Genomic DNA, 18,473 nt, shown 5'->3' on the forward strand with positions numbered 1-18,473 from the left:
TACTCCATGCTGATTAGGCCTCAATTGGAGTATTGTGTCCAGTTCTGGGCACCACATTTCAGGAAAGATGTGGACAAACTGGAGAAGGTCCAGAGAGGAGCAACAAAAATTATTAAAGTTCTAGAAAACATGACCTATGAGGGAAGATTGAAAGAACTGGGTTTGTATAATCTGGGGAAGAGAAGACTGAGAGGGGACATGATAACAGTTTTCAAATACCTAAAGGCTGTTACAAGGAGCAGGGAGGAAAATTATTCTCCTTAACCCCTCTGATAATAGGACAAGAAGTAATGGGTTTAAATTGCAGCAAGGGAGGTTTAGATTGGGCATTAGGAAAAAACTTGCGAACTGTCAGGGTGGTTAGGCACTGGAATAAATTGCCTAGGGAGGTTGTGGAATCCCCATCATTGGAGATTTTTAAGAGCAGGTTAGACAAAGACCTATCAGGGATGGTCTAAATGTTGCTGGTCCTGACATGAGTGCAGGGGATTGGACTAGATGACCTCTCAAGGTCCCTCCCAGTTCTATGATTCTATGATTCTTCTTCAAAAAGATACAAAGCTTTAACATACTGCAGCCCATTAAAAACCCGGACATACCTTTCTGAGGCTGCTTTTCTGTGCAGGCAATTGCTGATGTTTCTACGAGATTGTAGTGGGGCTGCTCATGGGAGGAAGGATCGTCTGGATAGGGGAAAGTGTCAGAATCAATTTGGAGCAGTGAGGTCCATGTTATGTTACAATCTGAGACATGCACACACACCCTACCCAGAAGGTCTCATTACGCTTCTTTGGTCTCTGCATCAGGCAGGATGTCTATTCCCTATTTCACAAAGCTTCAGAACTCGGTGCCAATGTGATCTGAATACTGCATGTCTCTCTCCCCTCCCTCCCGACCCTCCACACACTGTGCATTGCTTGAACTACCCAGGTGATATTTCCAACTCTGCCTCTAAGACAGAAACATGCTTTTATTTTCACTGCTTTTGGGTGCTTCTTGTCCTCCCCCTGCAAAAAAAAATCATAATCCTAATTGTTCTGAACCTCTAAACCTATGAGTTTGAGATTTTGGCAACTCTCCTGTCAGTTCTTTTTGGTCCAAACGAGCTCACCCATCCTTAGAGGGCACAGGATGACTCCAGTTGAAATCACTGGAGGCTCATGTTCAGGATAAATCAGGCCATTTATTTAAGTCGCTAAATGTAGATTTAGGGTGTGCTCCTGGCTCTGTGGGGAGTTTTTCCATTGAACACAGTGAAACCAGATTCGCCTTTAGTGATTAACTTTCAACTCCGAGCTGTGGAAATCATGGCTTGGGGTCCTGCCACAGACAGCACAATTCTGCTGAGTTGCTGAAAGAGTCTGAAGGAAACCCCCAGTTCATGTGGTGTTCTGAGACTGGGAATGAAAGAGGGGATTTCAAAACACACAGGGGCCCAGATATAGCTCTCAGAATCTGCCCATTGTGCAGCCCATTCTTGTTGTGAACCCTCTGGTAACACAGATACCCACGGCAGAGGTTTGGCTGTACTTCCTAATAGTGCAGTCAAGTTCCTGAATTGGAAGACTTGAGCAAATCAGAGGAAAAACCGCACAGCCCCAAAGAGGAAGCTACACAAACGGATAGAAGGACAAAGTAAGAGACGAGGAATTGATCTTAGAAACAAACATTTGTATAAACTATTTTCAAAACATTTGTAGTTCCAAGCTTATCAGGAAAACCCCTTAGTGTTTCTGACAATACTAAACACTTCAAGATGCTTGTGCTGGTGAATTCCTGTTTAAATGGTTCTTGACTTGAACCCTGGAACCCTTCATGTAACCTTAACTATAACTTTAATGCAGAATAAATCTACTCACCAAAATCCCGCTTAACAGAGAGTGGAAATCTCCTTACTGTGACAGGAACATTTCACCCTGGGAATCATCATATGAATCTCGCATGTTTGAAACTGTCTATGCTGGATAGTGACCTTTAAGATTCTCCTGTACAGTCCCTGCAGATTCTCTGGTTGGCCAGGATTCCCAGACAATTCCCTCGTCTCCATGAGCAGCAGAAGAAGCAGAAAATAGACCCTGGAGAACTACAGCTTGAGAGCTTCCCCTGGGAGTGAAGAAATAATTTGACGATACTAAGGGATCAGATTGTAAGGCAAACACAGTCTTCCAGACTCTTAAGCCTCACAATTGATGGTGGCCTATATTTTTTCTGTGTAATTTACTGCCATCTGCACTATGTGTAGGAATGCTGCCACAAGATATGGGACCAAACATCATTTTCAGGTAATCATAGCAATGTACTACTGCATATCACACATGAAGTTGTAATATCCAGTCCATTAGCTTCTGAAATTCATTGCCACAGTGTGGAGGCCAAATAATTGATCCAGAATTGATGCTAGCCCATTCTGTGGAAAAGGCTTTCTTCACCCAGGAATCTGGATAAAAGGTGTCTGTAAAGGCCTGTACTCTAAGATTTTAAGTGTATTCTTGTCACTTAGCTAGTTCTAGAGGTATAAAAGAAAGACTCAAAATCACTGTCTGCCGGTGTAAGGGCCTTCTCTCACTGTGACAGTCTGAGGCCCTGTTCTTGGGCTAAGATCTCTGGCTAAGCGGCAGAGGCAGCCATAAGCTGGGAAGCGACCGGTCACCTCCTTACATTCCAAACTAGTTCCATTGAAAGAAGGTGCTATGGGGCTGTTAGGATACAATCCTGTCCTGATAGTGCCTATCGCCCCCAGAGAAAGGGAAGTGCCTAGAAAATGTAAAAGGAAACTTAGTTTGATAGCATCCTGTCTGGCAAGAACTCACTTATCAATAGCTGGGATGCGAAATCCTCACTTCTGTATTGTTTTGTCATTATAGTTCCCACTTTGCCATTGTTTGTCTGTATAATCTCTGTCTGGTTCTGTGATTGTTTCTGTCTGCTGTATAATTAATTTTGCTGGGTCTAAACTAATTAAGGTGGTGGCATATAATTGGTTAAATAATCATGTTACAATATGTTAGGATTGGTTAGTTAAATTTCAGGAAAATGATTGGTTAAGGTATAGCTAAGCCGAACTCAAGTTTTACTATATAGTCTGCAGTCAATCAGGAAGTAGTGGGGGGAATGGGAACAGGGAATGGGGGTGGGGAATTGGAACCATGTTTTTCTAAAGGGGGGAATGGGAACGAGGAATGAGGCTGGGGAAATTGGAATCATGTTTTGCTAAGGGCAGGAATGGTAACAGGGATACAGGTAAGGCTCTGTGGTGTCAGAGCTGGGAAGGGGGACACTAAGGAAGGAAACTGGAATCATGCTTGCTGGAAGTTCACCCCAATAAACATTGAATTGTTTGCACCTTTGGACTTCGGGTATTGTTGCTCTCTGTTCATGTGAGAAGGACCAGGGAAGTAAGCGGGTGAAGGAATAAGCCTCTAACAAAAGGTATTTGCCAATATCCTTTTGTAAGATCTACACTGGATATATATTTGGCAGGTTCCAACTCTTCAAATAGTTCTAATCTCTGTATCGGAAAAGCATGAAATTTCAATGCTGTGTTGATCTTTAAGAGATTGATGCAGAAACAGGTTATGCTATCCTGAATCAGAACTAACACAATGTGTCTTCTCCACTCACTGTGTGATTCCTTCACCAGTTCCAGGGCCAAAGTGACATGGAGTTCATCTTACATGGTATCCCACATTTTATGAGGAACAGCTACAGAGTTTCCCTGATCTGATGCCCAGCAGCCATTTCAGTATAGTGGTATTTTAGGTGGGTGTGCCCAGGTAAGGTGAGAACATAGTGGTAAAGGAATCAAATAACTGTCACATCTGGATCTTTTCTTTAGGCTGCAGTCCCTCCCCCATGCTTAAGTCACAGGTGCCGGGGGAACTAATTTGGGCTCTGGAGGGTATGAATGTGACTGGTTGTCACCCCAGGGTACAGTCTGGGAGCTGTGGGAACTGATGCATCCCTCTAACCACCCAGCTGAGCTGGTCCCTTTCCACACTGCTTTGCTGGTCATTGTGTCTCTCCAGGTCTTGTTATCACACACCACAATGATAGACGGCACCACACACCCTAATGGAGCTACAGAGAGCTCACCTAATCAACCCAAGTACAAATGGAGGACATCAGCCAATTTCCACGCTCCCCAAGTTCACACTTCCTCCTGGAGTATAAACCCATAATACTGTTTTGCACTCTGGAGGGGTCTGTACATTGTAAGCTAATTGGTAGATTTCATCCTCTCCTCGATGTGGGAAGGATATTCAACAGCCTGTGTTAAACAAGCTGAGATTTTCCCCAGAAACTTCACTCAAAGGCACATTGGTTTAGATAAATCAAAAAAGAAATTTAACTACAGATTATATATATATTTATTTGAAATGATTATAAGTGATAGCAAAGAGATCAAAGAGGTTACATCAATTTCTCACCCTGGCTGGTGATACAAGAAGCACGGCACCCTATGAAGTTTCCATACACAAGTTAGAAAACCTTTTGGCCTGGGACCAGCACTTCCCCCAGTTCAGTCTTTGTTCCTCAGCTGTCCCCGTTCTCTTGAGGAGAGTGACGAAGAGACCACTAGATTCAGTCACACCCCAGCTTACATAGATTTAACATATGGCAGGAATCCTTTGTTCCAAAAACAGTTTCCAGGTCACTTTGTGGAAAAATACAGGTACTCAAAATGGAGTTCAGTGTCATGTGGTCTGATCACATGCCCTTGCATGTGCTCCTGGGTCATAGCAGGCATTATCCAAAGACCGTCTGTAGTATTCTCTGGAAGCCTCACCAAGTGGGAGATAAGCTTCTCCTATGGCCAATTGTTTCCTCTAATGGTGGATTGCCCTGAATAGGATCTTCACCACAAGCTGTCTAGAGTGGAAGCATTTTGCTTAATGGATGTGTCATAAATATAAAGGGAAGAGTAACCACCTTTCTTTATGCAGTGCTATAAAATCCCTCCTGGCCAGAAGCAAAACCCTTTCACCTGTAAAGGGTTAAGAAGCTAAGCTAACCTAGCTGGCACCTGACCCAAAATGACCAATAAGAGAACAAGATACTTTCAAATCTGGAGGGGGCGGGAACAAAGGGTCTGCCTGTCTGGCTGATGCTTTTGCCTGGAACAGATCAGGAATGCAGCCTCACAACCCCTGTTAGTTAGTAAGTAATCTAGCTAAAAATGCGTTAAATTTCCTTTTGTTTAATGGCTGGTAAAATAAGCTGTGCTGAATGGAATGTATATTCCTGTTTTTGTGTCTTTTTGTAATTTAAGGTTTTGCCTAAAGGGATTCTCTATGTTTTAAATCTGATTACCCTGTAAGGTATTTACCATCCTAATTTTACAGAGGTGATTATTTTACTTTTCTTTAATTAAAATTCTTCTTTTAAGAACCTGATTGATTTTTCATTGTTCTTAAGATCCAAGGGTTTGGGTTTGTGTTCACCTGTACAAATTAGTAAGGATTCTTATCAAGCCTTCCCCAGGAAAGGGGGTGTAGGGCTTGGAGGGATATTTTGGGGGAAGACATCTCCAAGTAGGCTCTTTCCCTGGTCTTTGTGTAAGACGCTTGGTGGTAGCAGCATACAGTTCAAGAACAAGGCAAAGTTTGTACCTTGTGGAAGTTTTTAACCTAAGCTGGTAAAAATAAGCTTAGGGGGTCTTTCATGCAGGTCCCCACATCTGTACCCTAAAGTTCAGAGTGGGGAAGGACACTTAACAGGGTGTCTCTGAGATGTAATTACATTTGAAATACAGACACATAGTTAATATTCATCACATCATAAACAAAAATGACACAAGCACACAAATAGGATAATTATTTTCAGTAAATCATAACTTTTCAGATTACATGTGAGAAGATATATCTCATACATAATGTATGATAATTATGTCATAATTATATCCTAATCATTCAAGTATGAAAAATATGGTGTTCAGTGTCACATTGAGGTTATGAAGAGGATCCCCTTCTAGGCTTTTAAAAGATTCAAATGATAGCAGTAAACCACATTAAAAAAACATTATTCCAAATATACATACCAAATGATGGGTCTAAATTAAATCTGGGGGTCTTCTATATTGTTTTCTGAAAACATCTGCTCAATCAGAAAAGTTGCAATAGTCAAAAAAGCTATTAGAATGCTGGGAACCACTAGGAAAGTGACAGATAAGAAGACAGAACATACAATAATGTGACTTTGTAAATCCCACACAGTGAATACGGAATGCCGTTCTGGTCTCCTCATCTCAAAAAAGATATATTTGAAATGGAAAAGATACAAAGAAGGGCAACAAAAATGAATAGCAGTATGGAACAGCTGCCACCTGAGGAGAGGTTGAGAAAATTGGGACTTTTCAGCTTGGAAAAGAGGGGATATGATAGACATCTTATAAATTGTGAATGGTGTGGAGAAAGTGAATTCATAAGTCTTGTTTACTCCTTCACTTAATGCAAGAACCAGGGGTCACCCAAGGAAATTAATTAGCAGGTGGTTTTAGCCAAAATGTTCAGGGATGCCACCCAGCCTCTGACTGCCAGATATTGGGACTGGATGACAGGAGAGGGATCCCTCAATAATGGCCCTGTTCTGTTCTTTCCCTCTGAAGCACCCAGCAATGGTCCCTGTCAGAAAACAGGGTACTGGACTAGATGGATCATTGGTCTGATGCAGTATGGTCATTCTTATGTTCTCATCTGAGTTTCCTTTTTCTTCTCTGTGTGCTGGACCTTATAGTCAGCAGGGCCCACATGCCTCACTACCTCCAAGGGTCTCTGCCATTGAACCATTCATATGAACAGCAAACTTGGTAGTAACTATAACACTCAATCACCAGTCTGAACACTCGCAGCTGGACCCCTTTGTTATAGGCCTTCTCTGACACCTGTTATGCATTTAGCAAAATTCTTATAGCAAACACCCACAAAGTCTTGAGGCCATTTCTTAACTGAAGAATGTACTGGAATGTGTTCAATGTCAGGGGTCTTTGCTCTTCCATTTTTTCTCCAAGCAAGTCTAGAAAGCCTCGAGGCTGCTTCCCAGCTGTTCAAAGAGAGCATCTGACTAATAGAAAAAATGAGGTGGAGCTAAATTTGCTCCCAGCATTTGGAATTTGAGGCTATAAACTTCTTTAATGCCACCATCAAAGTTCTCTGCAATCGCTCTACCAACCCTTCAGTTCTTAATGTCGTTACCCTCAGTAGATCGCACAGTTCTTTCATTAGTTGTAAAGTGAAGTTAGGTGCTTGATGAATAAGGATTTCTTGGGGTATTACCATCCCGTAGAAGAATTTCATAAGCTCATTTGCTCATTTGGCTCATAGCCAGGGTGCTAGCACTATGCCTAGAGGGCAATAAATCTGGCTGGGTGCCTTTGTCAATGAACCATGACTGTGGTCTTTCATTCTGAGTAACATTGAGGTCTCCTATATTAGCAGGTTTCCTTACCTGCTAATAGTGATATCACTGGGGCTCCAAAAAGACAGAAGCCCTGAGCAGCCTGAACAACGTTACCGAGGCGATGCCATTTCAGCCTTCAGCACTTAACAGCTAGCTTATACTCTTAGCCCAAGGGGTGTACAACTTCACTGTCTAGAGCAAGTCAGCTACTGTTGTGCTTCCTGCCCGAAGTGTGGCTACTGCCTCAGTTACTGGGTTTCCACCACTTCCCCATTCACCACAGTGAGTTGTTCACAGGCATGATGTAGGATACAATTTTGTCATGGATGTTATGGATTCCATGACTTTCAAAGACCTTAGTGACATTTTCCATTTCTGCCCTGAGTCGTGAGGCATGGGGGCCCATGAGTTCTCAGCTGCCATTGGTGGTCAAGGCCCCAGTAATTTTCAGCGACCTTGGGCGGTGGAGGGACCCATAGCTCCGAGTTGCCATGGAGGGTCCCAGAGCTCTCTGACACTGGGACTGCATCAGGGGCTCTGGAACTCTGAGATGCAGAGACTGTGTTGAGGGCCACGGAGCTATTAGCCACTGCAGCAGGTGCGATTGTACCTTCTCCCTTCAGAAAGAGAATCTCAGGCTCTCATTGTCCAGACTGGGCTTTTATAACCCCTTTGTCATTCCACCACCCCCATTACTTTTAGTAGAACTGACAAATAGGTCATGCACTTCCATGCATTTTTATTTATTGCCTGTGACCTGTCTGTGACTTTTACTAAAAGTAAATGTGACAAAATCTTAACCTTAGGCACGACTGTTTATCTGGTCTGCTAATAGTTCCTGAATAAAACTGGGTTGTGGGCCAGGATATCCACTCCCAAGGTGAATGCATTCTGGACAGCCCACTGACCTGGCTGGAAGTGTCCTCTGCAGAATCATCTTTTTTGCCCTGTATTCCTACTGTAGTAGGAAGAGAGCCTGAAACATAAGCCCTTGTATCAGAGGCCTAAGGACTGGACTAAAGTAGCCACAACTTTGCTAATATAAAGGAAAGTTAAGCTGTGAGCAAGTGGCAGGCCCTGCCCACAGAATCTGGCAAGGATAGGGCTGATGTTGCAGAAACACACATACCTAAGAGGTACTAGGCACAAGTCATGTAAACACATTCCACAGTGGTCCTAGAACATCCCGATACCAGCACACTCCCCATGGATAACAAGAACATACTGACCTATCCTAAGGATAAAGTCAGGATGACAGCATGATGGACAGGGATATTTTGATCGAACCAACAAGTACAAGGTAATGGGTGGCACTTTGATACATCAAAAGGTGGCACCCTGATATGTCAGGAGTGATGTGTAACTTTTTTTTATCTGTGTATAAAGATGCACCTCTGAGGGACCAACTTTGTCCAGCCTAGGGGGCAGGGGAATGTCCCGCCACTGATTGAGCTGAGTCCATTGTCAGAGGGCTCGCATTCTTAGTATCTTTGTAGAGTCTGCCAGGTGCTACTACTGTGCTTTATTTGGCAATAAGCCCGGCCGGGTGCCTTCATACCTTTATCATTGGGGGTTCTCTCAGGGTCTTCTGTGCCAGCTATCTGTGCAGAGTTAGGGCAGCACACAGAGGGAGCACATGCATGCAGGCAAATGGTTAGCAACATTTGACAGAGCAGAGCACCACATTGGTGACATCTGATGACATTGGTGAATCTGACAGCTGATCTAGTAGGTAAGTGAGCTGTACCTCTGAAGGAATTGTGATCTAACATGACAGAAAACCATGAGCTAGGGAACACCCCATCCCCTCCCTAAAAATCCCCACAGAGTGTAGTAAGGTATGGATGTGCTGGGTTGCTAGCAAAAGAGGTCAATATGGATTTTAAAATATAGTAGGGAAGAAACATGTAATGTCATTTGTCAGGCTAGGGTAGAGACTGTAGCCTTGAATAGTAGAATATTGCAAACTATAACCATGGCTCTTAAATGGTTAAGAGAACACACTACAAAACGGGTGGGGCAAGAAACACAAACAAAGAAATAAAAGAAGCAGAAGAAACCATAGAGCCTTTGAATGCTCCTGCTCTCCTGACAGGGTGGCAAGCAGTCCAGAGACAGCAAGCACAGGAACACAATAAAATACTGGAAAAAGCTGTAAGAAATTTACAAAAAAGAGATGCGCGGTCCCCTATTATAAATATTTGTGGTCTACAGCACGCTTCAGGTAGCTACCCTATGCCTGAAGAAAGTGGACAGAAATGTTAAAGGTGGCCTGAGCAAAATTAAAAGATGAAACAGGGTCCACTGCATTGCAACCATGACCTTATAAAAGCCAGGTTCTGGTAAACCCTAACCTGGGTCCTAGACTGGTGCCTGTCAGAACGGGGCAAGTAAGTGCACAGATGGGAAAAGCAGCAAAAATACTTGCATGGAATTGGTAAATCAGATTAAAGAAATAAATAGAACAGTTCACAGAGCACAACAGGAGACAGGAGGTGTGACTTGAATACAGGGAAGTGAATAAAAAAGAATGTCCCTAGTTTGTTAATGAGAAGGTAATGTGAGATTGTATCAAAAGCCTTACTAAAGTCTAGATATATGACATCTACCACTTCCCCACTATCCACAAGGATTCTTACCCTGTCAAAGAAAGCTATACGTTTGGTTTGACATAATTTGTTCTTGACTGGTCTGTAGATCAATACGTAGTCCTTATTTCTCTTTTCATAGATGGACAATACATTTTCCCTTTTCCAGTCTTCTGAAATCTCCCCCATCATCCATGACTTTTCAAACATAATCACTAATGGCTCAGATATCTCCTCAGTCAGATCCTTGAGTATTCTAGGATGCATTTCATCAGGCCCTGGTGACTTGAAGACATCTAACATATCTAAGTAATTTTTAACTTGTTCTTTTTCTATTTAAGCTTCTGAACCTACCCCATTTTCATTGCCATTCACTATGGTACTCTTTTTCATTTGACTGTCTCTTATCAGATCCTACTTGTATTTGACCATCATCCATCCTTCTTTCCTTCCTAAGATGTAGAGAAGCTCCATCAATGGATGTACGGTAGACTCTCCTTGAGACTGACTGGGAACTATTAACATCTGTTTGTCAGGGTTTTACATACAATATCCCCAAGGTTTCACTGTGTGAAATGCTTTCTGAAAAATTCTGAAAAGACAGAGCTCTGTCCTGGGCTCCAGCAAAGAACGAAGCTGAGGTGCAGGACATGTGGGAGCATAAGAGAGTTATACATAATATTGCCCCAAATCCCGCATCCAGTACAGTTGTCCAGCACAGCATCCTGCTGAGATGGGATGTGGATGGTCCAAGTGCTATGAAAAATCACCAAGCTCTGTTCTAACAATTTGGGATCCAACTCAGAGGCTTACATTCTCTGCTGGGAATCTGAGATCCTGTGGTGCTTCTCCAAGTCTCTCTGATGCTTTAATGAGTATTTATTTGCTTATGAGGAGTAAAATATGGACAAGGCATTTGGGCACCCTCCTTGGTAGCTCTGCCTAAACTGCTCAAGGTGAATTGCCAGTTCTGGTCATCAGTGACAGTCCTGGCTGCCTCCTTCATGCACCCACTCAAGACCCATCCATTGTATGGATGAAACCTTCATTGCTAGCAGGGTTTTAGGTATAATGTGGAAATGACACTTGCCCCAATTCTGGCCTGAAGCAGCCCCTCTGGGCATAATTTCCTCTTCCCACAGAGCAAGTGTGCGACTTCGGGAGGTAGTGTGGTGTGATCGTGGGTTTGGAGGTTCCCAATGATGGGGACAAGACGCATGGGCTCAAAGGTTGTAGTTGTGGAGGGATTTGATGCCTTGTTGACGTTCTGATGCCTTGATAAGGTTCTGAGCCATGTTCATCCTGGACACTGATTCCAAGTTCTGAAGACCAAAATTGCAGTTGGGCCCATTTGATGTGCCTCAGTGAGCTGGGCTGATTGTCTAGAAGTTACATGTTGTGTGCTGTTGACAGATGTTTGGCTGTGTGTGTATCTTCTCTCTGTGTGCTGTATGACTCTGGCCAGATAGGTCATACTGCCAGCTCCCACCGAACTGCCCAATAAATCCACAGACTCGGCTCATAGAGAAGGAATTTGCTCAGGTTTATTGACAATCAGGTGGGTCCTAATGTCCTGCTAAATTGTTAAGAACACATGTATAACCATTGCAATGGACTAACTCAGTTCATGGCAGGGCTTTCCATTATCCCCAAAGCCAGACAAAGACACGTCCTCTGAGATACATATTTATATCCCAGTACAAACAAGTTACATGTTGCTCCTAATGTATCAGGATGCCACCCTCTGAAGTATTAGGGTGCCACCCGCTGACATATCCAGGAACCGCACATTACCTTGTACATGTTGGTTCAATCAAAACATCTCTACCCATAATGCTGTTATCCCTAACCTTATCCTTAAGATGGATCAGCGTGTTCCTGTTCTCTTTGAGGAATGTGTTTGGTATCGGGGTGTTCTAGTACCGCCTTTCTGGAATGTGTTTGTGTCTATATTCTTGTGCCTAGCACTATTTAGGAATGTGTGTTTTTGCAATACAAGCCCTGTTCTTGCCAGATTCTGTGAGCCTGCCTCTTGCTCACACTTAACTTTGCTTTATAGCTGCAAAGTTTTGATTATTTTAGCCCAGGCCTCAGGCATCACACTAGGCCTCTGGTACAAGGGCTTCTGTTTCAGGCCCTCTACCTACCAAAGGCACCACAAGCCCAGCTAATATTGAAAAAAAAAATGGCTGTAAAGTCTTTAGTGCTTCTATTTGCAGGGGAATTTGCCTCATCATGAGCTTAGTAGAACAGGTATAGAATTGTACCTTGACTGACCAGGACCTAACATGCATGCCACAGCTTCCATCATTTCTGCCTTTGTCCTTCAGCTGTTTCCAGGGAGACTGACACAGTTGCTGTGCCCCTGTGCATCCTATTGGAGTGTTACCATGGAGACCCAGTGAAGATCATTGAAACAGTGACCTTGTGGGTTATTCCCCTTGTAAAGATGGCACGGGGCGGGGGGGGGAATTTGTATAATGAAGATATTCACAAGAGACGGCAAGTGGCATCCCCCAAGTGCTACAGAAGGGCAGCAGAGCCCACAGACTTTAGGTTGCAGGGCCCTTTTCCCCAGCATCCACCCTCATATTGGGTTCATGTCCCCGCCCCCCATGTCCGAACTTCAGTGCCCTCCTGTCAGGCAACATCCCCCTGTGCTGGCCTCATCCCATTGCCCCTCCCACCTTACTCTCCCCAGCTGCATATTGCGCTTAGCTGCAGTGTTACTTGTGGCATAGTCGGTGTCCACTCTGGCCCCGAAGTTGCCCACTCTAGCTCATCCCTGGCTCCTGTTGGCACAGCTGGTCTGTGCTGCCCCATCTTCCAGTTCTGGTCTGCTCCTGCTGCAGCTCCCCACTCTGCCTCAGCATTGCCTCTGGCTCTTCTGGCTGGGTGCTGCTTCCCTGACTCCAACCCAGCTTGGCCTTGCGGGCTGCTTCTCTGGACCTTCTGGATCTGCCTGGGGCTGCCAGATTTTCACAGCATTAGTAGCCCAAATCACTTAACTACTCACGAAAAAATAGCCCGATCACTTTCTTCAAACAAAGTGGTTTTTATTAACACATTCATCTAACCATAAAATAACAAATGAAAGTTTTCATTACATACGTACTACAGATTTGATTAAAAACAAACAAACAAGCAAAAAACAAGCTACAAGCCCCAGCAGGATTTTGTCCACATTAGCAACACATCTATGAGATGACAATCAAATTCAGTATCAAAACCCCAGTAAGGGTACTTGTATCCCGATTGAGGGTTGGCAAGTGTTTCAAACAAAAAATGGCAAATGATGGCATTAAAAATAGCCCAAAGGTAGCCCAAAACATTTGTAATGAAAAAACAATAGCGTTGTTACATTATTTATTTCTAATTCCATTCAGTGATGGTAGTCAATGTCCACAATTTGTGTTGAATTAGTTTTCTACAGACAGCCTTTATTTGATTTATCTGCCAGGTTTCCTGAAGCACTGGAAATAAAAAAAATCAGGTAAATTTAATCACTGTACAAATGATAAAAAAGTGGACCATTTAGTTTCTTAATTTTCTCTTCGCCTTTCTCAAATTGCAGCTTCTGTTCATCAAACTGATAAAGAACCCAGTTCACAGAGGGACTAAGGGAAAGCCATCTTGCATCAGAAAGCTGCATTATCTTCTGGTAGCATTAGAGCCACGGAAAGGCCGAGGGACAGGCTGTGTGGGGGTTGAGGGCTGGTGGGTGACAATGAAAGAAGTCAGGTGATGGTCAGAGAGAGGGAACTCAGCAACGGAGAGAGCTGTGCTTGGTGATGGAATGATAAGATGTTCGGTGTGAGGAACTTCTCAGACTGAACTTTCACAATGCTGAGCTCAGCCAAACTGGGACAGAGCACCCTTGATTAAGGAGGAGATAGCCTTTCCCCTCTTGTCACAAGGGTTTAAAATCAGTGGCCCAGGTGATCACCATCTGCAGGTGTATTTCCACAATTTCTCAAGAAGCTCTTTGCTTTTGATCCCATAAATGATAGGGTTGAGCATGGGAGGGATGAGGAGATAGAGGTCAGCAAAGATGATGTGAACGTGCAGAGCAATGTCCTGACCAAAACGGTGTGTTAGGTGGGAGAAAAGGCTGGGAGTATAATACATCAGCACCACAGAGATGTGGGCTGTGCAGGTATTGAGGGCTTTTTGGTGGGCTTGGTTGGAGGAGATTCTGAGGACGGCCTTTATGATGAGACCATAGGACAGGGCAATGAGAGTCAGGTCTAACCCCATGACTAGAAACAGTAACACCAATCCATATATGCTGTTCACTCTGACGTCCCCACACGATATCTTCGCCACAGCTATGGGTTCACAGCGTGTGTGGGGAATAACGCGATTGGAACAGAATGGCAGCCTGCTCAGGAGCAGGAGCAGAGGCAGAACAAAGAGAACAGATTTGATCAAACCTAGAAGCCCTAGTTTAGCAACTTGTCCTTTGGTGAGGATGGTGGTGTGTTTCAGAGGGTTACAGATGGCAATGTAGCGATCGAAGGCCATTGTCATGAGGATGGTTGAATGCATAACAGCAACTGAGTGAAGGAAGAAAGATTGGGTGAGGTAGCCACGCACAGTAATGGTTTTCAAATCGTACCAAAATATGCACAGTGCTTTTGGCACAACAGAGGTAGACGTGGTGATATCTGTGAGTGCCAGCATGCATAGCAGCAGGTACATTGGCTTGTGTAGGGTCTGCTCTTTGCTTACAACATACAGAAGCATGAAATTTTCCAAAAGGCCAATAATGTAGATCATTGTGAAAGGGATGGAAATCCACACATGAGCAGATTCTAGGCCAGGAATGCCCGTTAGGATGAATGATGAAGGGTCAGAGGGGGTGAGGTTGAAAGCTGCCGTGAAGTTCTCACTTTTTCGATTGGGCTCAGAAATGTTCAAGGTGCCTGTGAATAGAGAGAAGCACAGCGAGGGGGGTTACACACTTTATAACAAATAGTAGGGTAAATATTTTATAGTTATTAACGGTCAAGAATGGGGGGTAAGAAGTGAGGTGGCAACATTTAGAGATGACACAAGATTATTTTGGTTATAGTTAAGTCCATAGAAGTCCTCAGATGGAGCAAACCAAGCCATGTGACACCCTGCTCCCAGTGCAAGCTTGAAGAGAAACTCAAAACATTGGAATCTAGGAGGAGTGGGATGAGGAATCATACAGAAAATTCAATGCCATGAGATCAGTCAGTCAAGTTTCACCCTCTTCTCTACTCCTCTGTGTTTTACTTGGCACCCTTCTCACACAGGATATTGCAGAAGTAGGGGGATTCTGGGAAGGGCAATGAGAATGATCAATGGCCCGGGGAAACTCTCCTATGGAGAGAGGTTAAAAAGCCTGGGATCATTACTCCTGAGGTCCCTTCCAACCCTGATATTCTATGAGTCTATGATTCTATAAGTCATGTGTTCCAGTCACCTAATCATTTTGTTGTCCTCTGCTGGACGTTTTCCAATTTTTCCACACCCTCCTTGTAGTGTGGGGCCCAAAAATGGACACAGTATTCCAGATGAGGCCTCACCAATGCCAAAAAGAGGGGAACAATCACGTCCCTCGATCTGCTGGCAATGTCCCTACTTATACATCCCAAAATGCCATTGGCCTTCTTGGCAACAACAGCACACAGCACAACATATCCAGCTTCTCATCCATTGTAACCCCTAGGTCCTTTTCTACAGAACTGCTGCCTAGACATTTGGTCCCTAGTCTATAGTGATGCATGGGATTCTTCCGTCCTAAGTGCAGGACTCTGCACATGTCCTTGTTGAACCTCATCAGATTTATTTTGGCCCAATCCTCTAATTTCTCTAGGGCCCTCTGTATCCTATCCCTACCTTCCAGTGTATCTACCTCTCCTCCCAGTTTAATGTCATCTGCAAACTTGTTGAGGGTGCAATCCACGCCATCCTCCAGATCATTAATGAAGATATTGAACAAAACTGGCCCGAGGACCGACCCTTGGGCACTCCACTTGATACCGGCTGCTAACTAGACATGGAGCCATTGATCACTACCCATTGAGCCCGACAATCTAGCCAACTTTCTATCCACCTTATCATCCATTCATCCAGCCCACAATTCTTTAACTTGCTGGCAAGAATACTGTGGGAGACCATGTCAAAAGCTTTGCTAAAGTCAAGGAACAACACGTCCACTGATTTCCTCCCATCCACAGAGCCAGTTATCTCATCATAGAAGGCAATTAGATTAGTCAGGCATGACTTGCCCTTGGTGAATCCACGCTGACTGTTCTTGATCACTTTCCTCTCTTCTAAGTGCTTCAGATTTGATTCCTTGAGGACTTGCTCCATGATTTTTCCAGGGTCTGAGGTGAGGCTGACTGGCCTGTATTTCCCAGGATCCTCCTTCTTCCCTTTTTTAAAGCTGGCCACTACATTAGCCTTTTTCCAGTCATCCGTGACCTCCTCCGATCGCCATGAATTTTCAAAGACAATGGCCAATGGCTCTGCAATCACATCCGCCAACTCCTTTAGCACTCTCAGATGCAATGCATCCGGCCCCATGGACTTATGCACGTTCAGGTTTTCTAAATAGTCCCGAACCACTCCTTTCTCCACAGAGGTCTGGTTGCCTCCTCCCCATGCTGTGCTGTCCTGTGCAGCAATCTGAGAGCTTACCTTGTTCGTGAAGACAGAGACAAAAAAAGCATTGAGTACATTAGCTTTTTCCACATCCTCTCTCACTAGGTTGCCTCCCTCATTCAGTAAGGGGCCCACACTTTCCTTGACTTTCTTCTTGTTGCTAACATACCTGAAGAAACCCTTCTTGTTATTCTTACCGTCTCGTGCTAGCTGCAACTCCATCTGTGATTTGGCCTTCCTGATTTCACTCCTGCATTTCCGAGCAATATTTTTATACTCTTCCCTGGTCATTTGTCCAATCTTCCACTTCTTGTAAGCTTCTTTTTTGTGTTTAAGATCAGCAAGGATTTCACTGTGAAGCCAAGCTGGTCGCCTGCCATATTTACTATTTTTCTACACATCTGGATGGTTTGTCCCCGTAACCTCAATAAGGATTCTTTAAAATACAGCCAACTCTCCTGGACTCCTTTCCCCCTCATGTTATTCTCCCAGGGGATCCTGCCCATCAGTTCCCTGAGGGAGTCCAAGTCTGCTTTTCTGAAGTCTAGGGTCCGTATTCTGCTGCTCTCCTTTCTTCCGTGTCAGGATCCTGAACTCGACCATCTCATGGTCACTGCCTCCCAGGTTCCCATCCACTTTTGCTTCCCCTACTAATTCTTCCCACTTTGTGAGCAGCAGGTCAAGAACAGCTCTGCCCCTAGTTGGTTCCTCCAGCACTTGCACCAGGAAATTGTCCCCTACACTTTCCAAAAACTTCCTGGATTGTCTGTGCACTGCTGTAGTGTTCTCCCAGCAGATATCAGGGTGATTGAAGTCTCCCATGAGAATCGGGGCTTGTGATCTAGTAACTTCTGTGAGTTGCCGGAAGAAAGCCGCATCCACCTCATCCCCCTGGTCCGTGGTCTATAGCAGACTCCCACCAGGACATCACCCTTGTTGCTCATGCTTCTAAACTTAATCCAGAGACTCTCAGGTTTTTCTGCAGTTTCATACCAGAGCTCTGAGCAGTCATATTGCTCTCTTACATACAATGCAACTCCCCCACCTTTTCTGCCCTGCCTGTCCTTTCCAGTTCTCCCGGCTTGTTTCCCAGGCTTCTTGCATTTGGGTATAGGAACTTGAGGTAACTTGCTGTTTGTCCTGCTTTCTTAGTATGAGGCAGGAGCCCTCCTCTTCTGCATTCTCCTGCTCGTGCTTCCTCCCGGTATCCCATAATAATCTTACATGCAGTCAGATTCAAAACATAGAGAATCCCTCTAGGCAAAACCTTAAGTTACAAAAAGACACTAAAACAGGAATACACATTTCCTCCAGCACAGCGAATTTACAAGCCAAAATAAAGAAAACCTAAAGCACTTTCTAGCTAGATTACTTCCTAACTTTACAGGAGTTGGAGGGCTTGCATCCTTGATCTGATCCCAGCAAAGGTATCACACAGACAGACAGACAAAAGCCTTTTCCCCACCTCCAGATCTGAAAGTATCTTGTCCCCTCTTTGGTCATTTTGGGTCAGGTGCCAGCCAGGTTACCTTAGCTTCTTAACCCTTTACAGGTAAAAGAACTATGCCTCCAGTCAGGAGGGATTTTATAGCACTGTATACAGAAAGGTGGTTACCCTCCCCTTTATATTTATGACACCACTTAATAACAGCTAGCTGACACTCTTATCCCAAGGGTACTATTCTACTGTCTAGAGGTAGTCTATCCTTGAAACTGAATGGGAATCTATTAACATTTCTTTGTCAGGGTTTTACATGCAATAGCTCCAAGGTTTCACTCTGTGAATCACTTTCAGAAAAATCCTGAAAAGACATCAAACAATGTGGGATGTAACTCAGAGCCCTAAAGTCTCTG

The 18,473-nt window shown here is 44.2% G+C and overlaps 1 protein-coding gene across 1 annotated transcript; it reads right to left on the reverse strand.

Annotated features, from left to right (window-relative positions):
• Nucleotides 1–13,925: 13,925 nt before the first annotated feature.
• LOC122462432 (olfactory receptor 52D1-like) lies at nt 13,926–16,841 on the reverse strand. The gene is made up of 2 exons (XM_043525560.1): nt 16,817–16,841; nt 13,926–14,908 (listed from the first exon to the last, which is right to left on the reverse strand). The coding sequence occupies exons 1-2, from the start codon at nt 16,839–16,841 to the stop codon at nt 13,926–13,928; spliced, it is 1,008 nt and encodes a 335-aa protein (XP_043381495.1).
• Between the last annotated feature and the right edge of the window lie 1,632 nt (nt 16,842–18,473).

The sequence above is a fragment of the Chelonia mydas genome, chromosome 1, assembly GCF_015237465.2.
Source record: "Chelonia mydas isolate rCheMyd1 chromosome 1, rCheMyd1.pri.v2, whole genome shotgun sequence".
NCBI classification, from domain to species: Eukaryota; Metazoa; Chordata; order Testudines; family Cheloniidae; genus Chelonia; species Chelonia mydas.

Excerpts from the sequence above, each read along its gene's own strand:
- LOC122462432 (XM_043525560.1), bottom strand. The coding sequence starts at position 16,841 with ATGGAGTTGCAGCTAGCACGAGACG. Across the intron at positions 14,909-16,816 it reads GTTGCAGCTAGCACGAGACG|GCACCTTGAACATTTCTGAG; the intron begins GTAAGAATAACA and ends CTCTATTCACAG.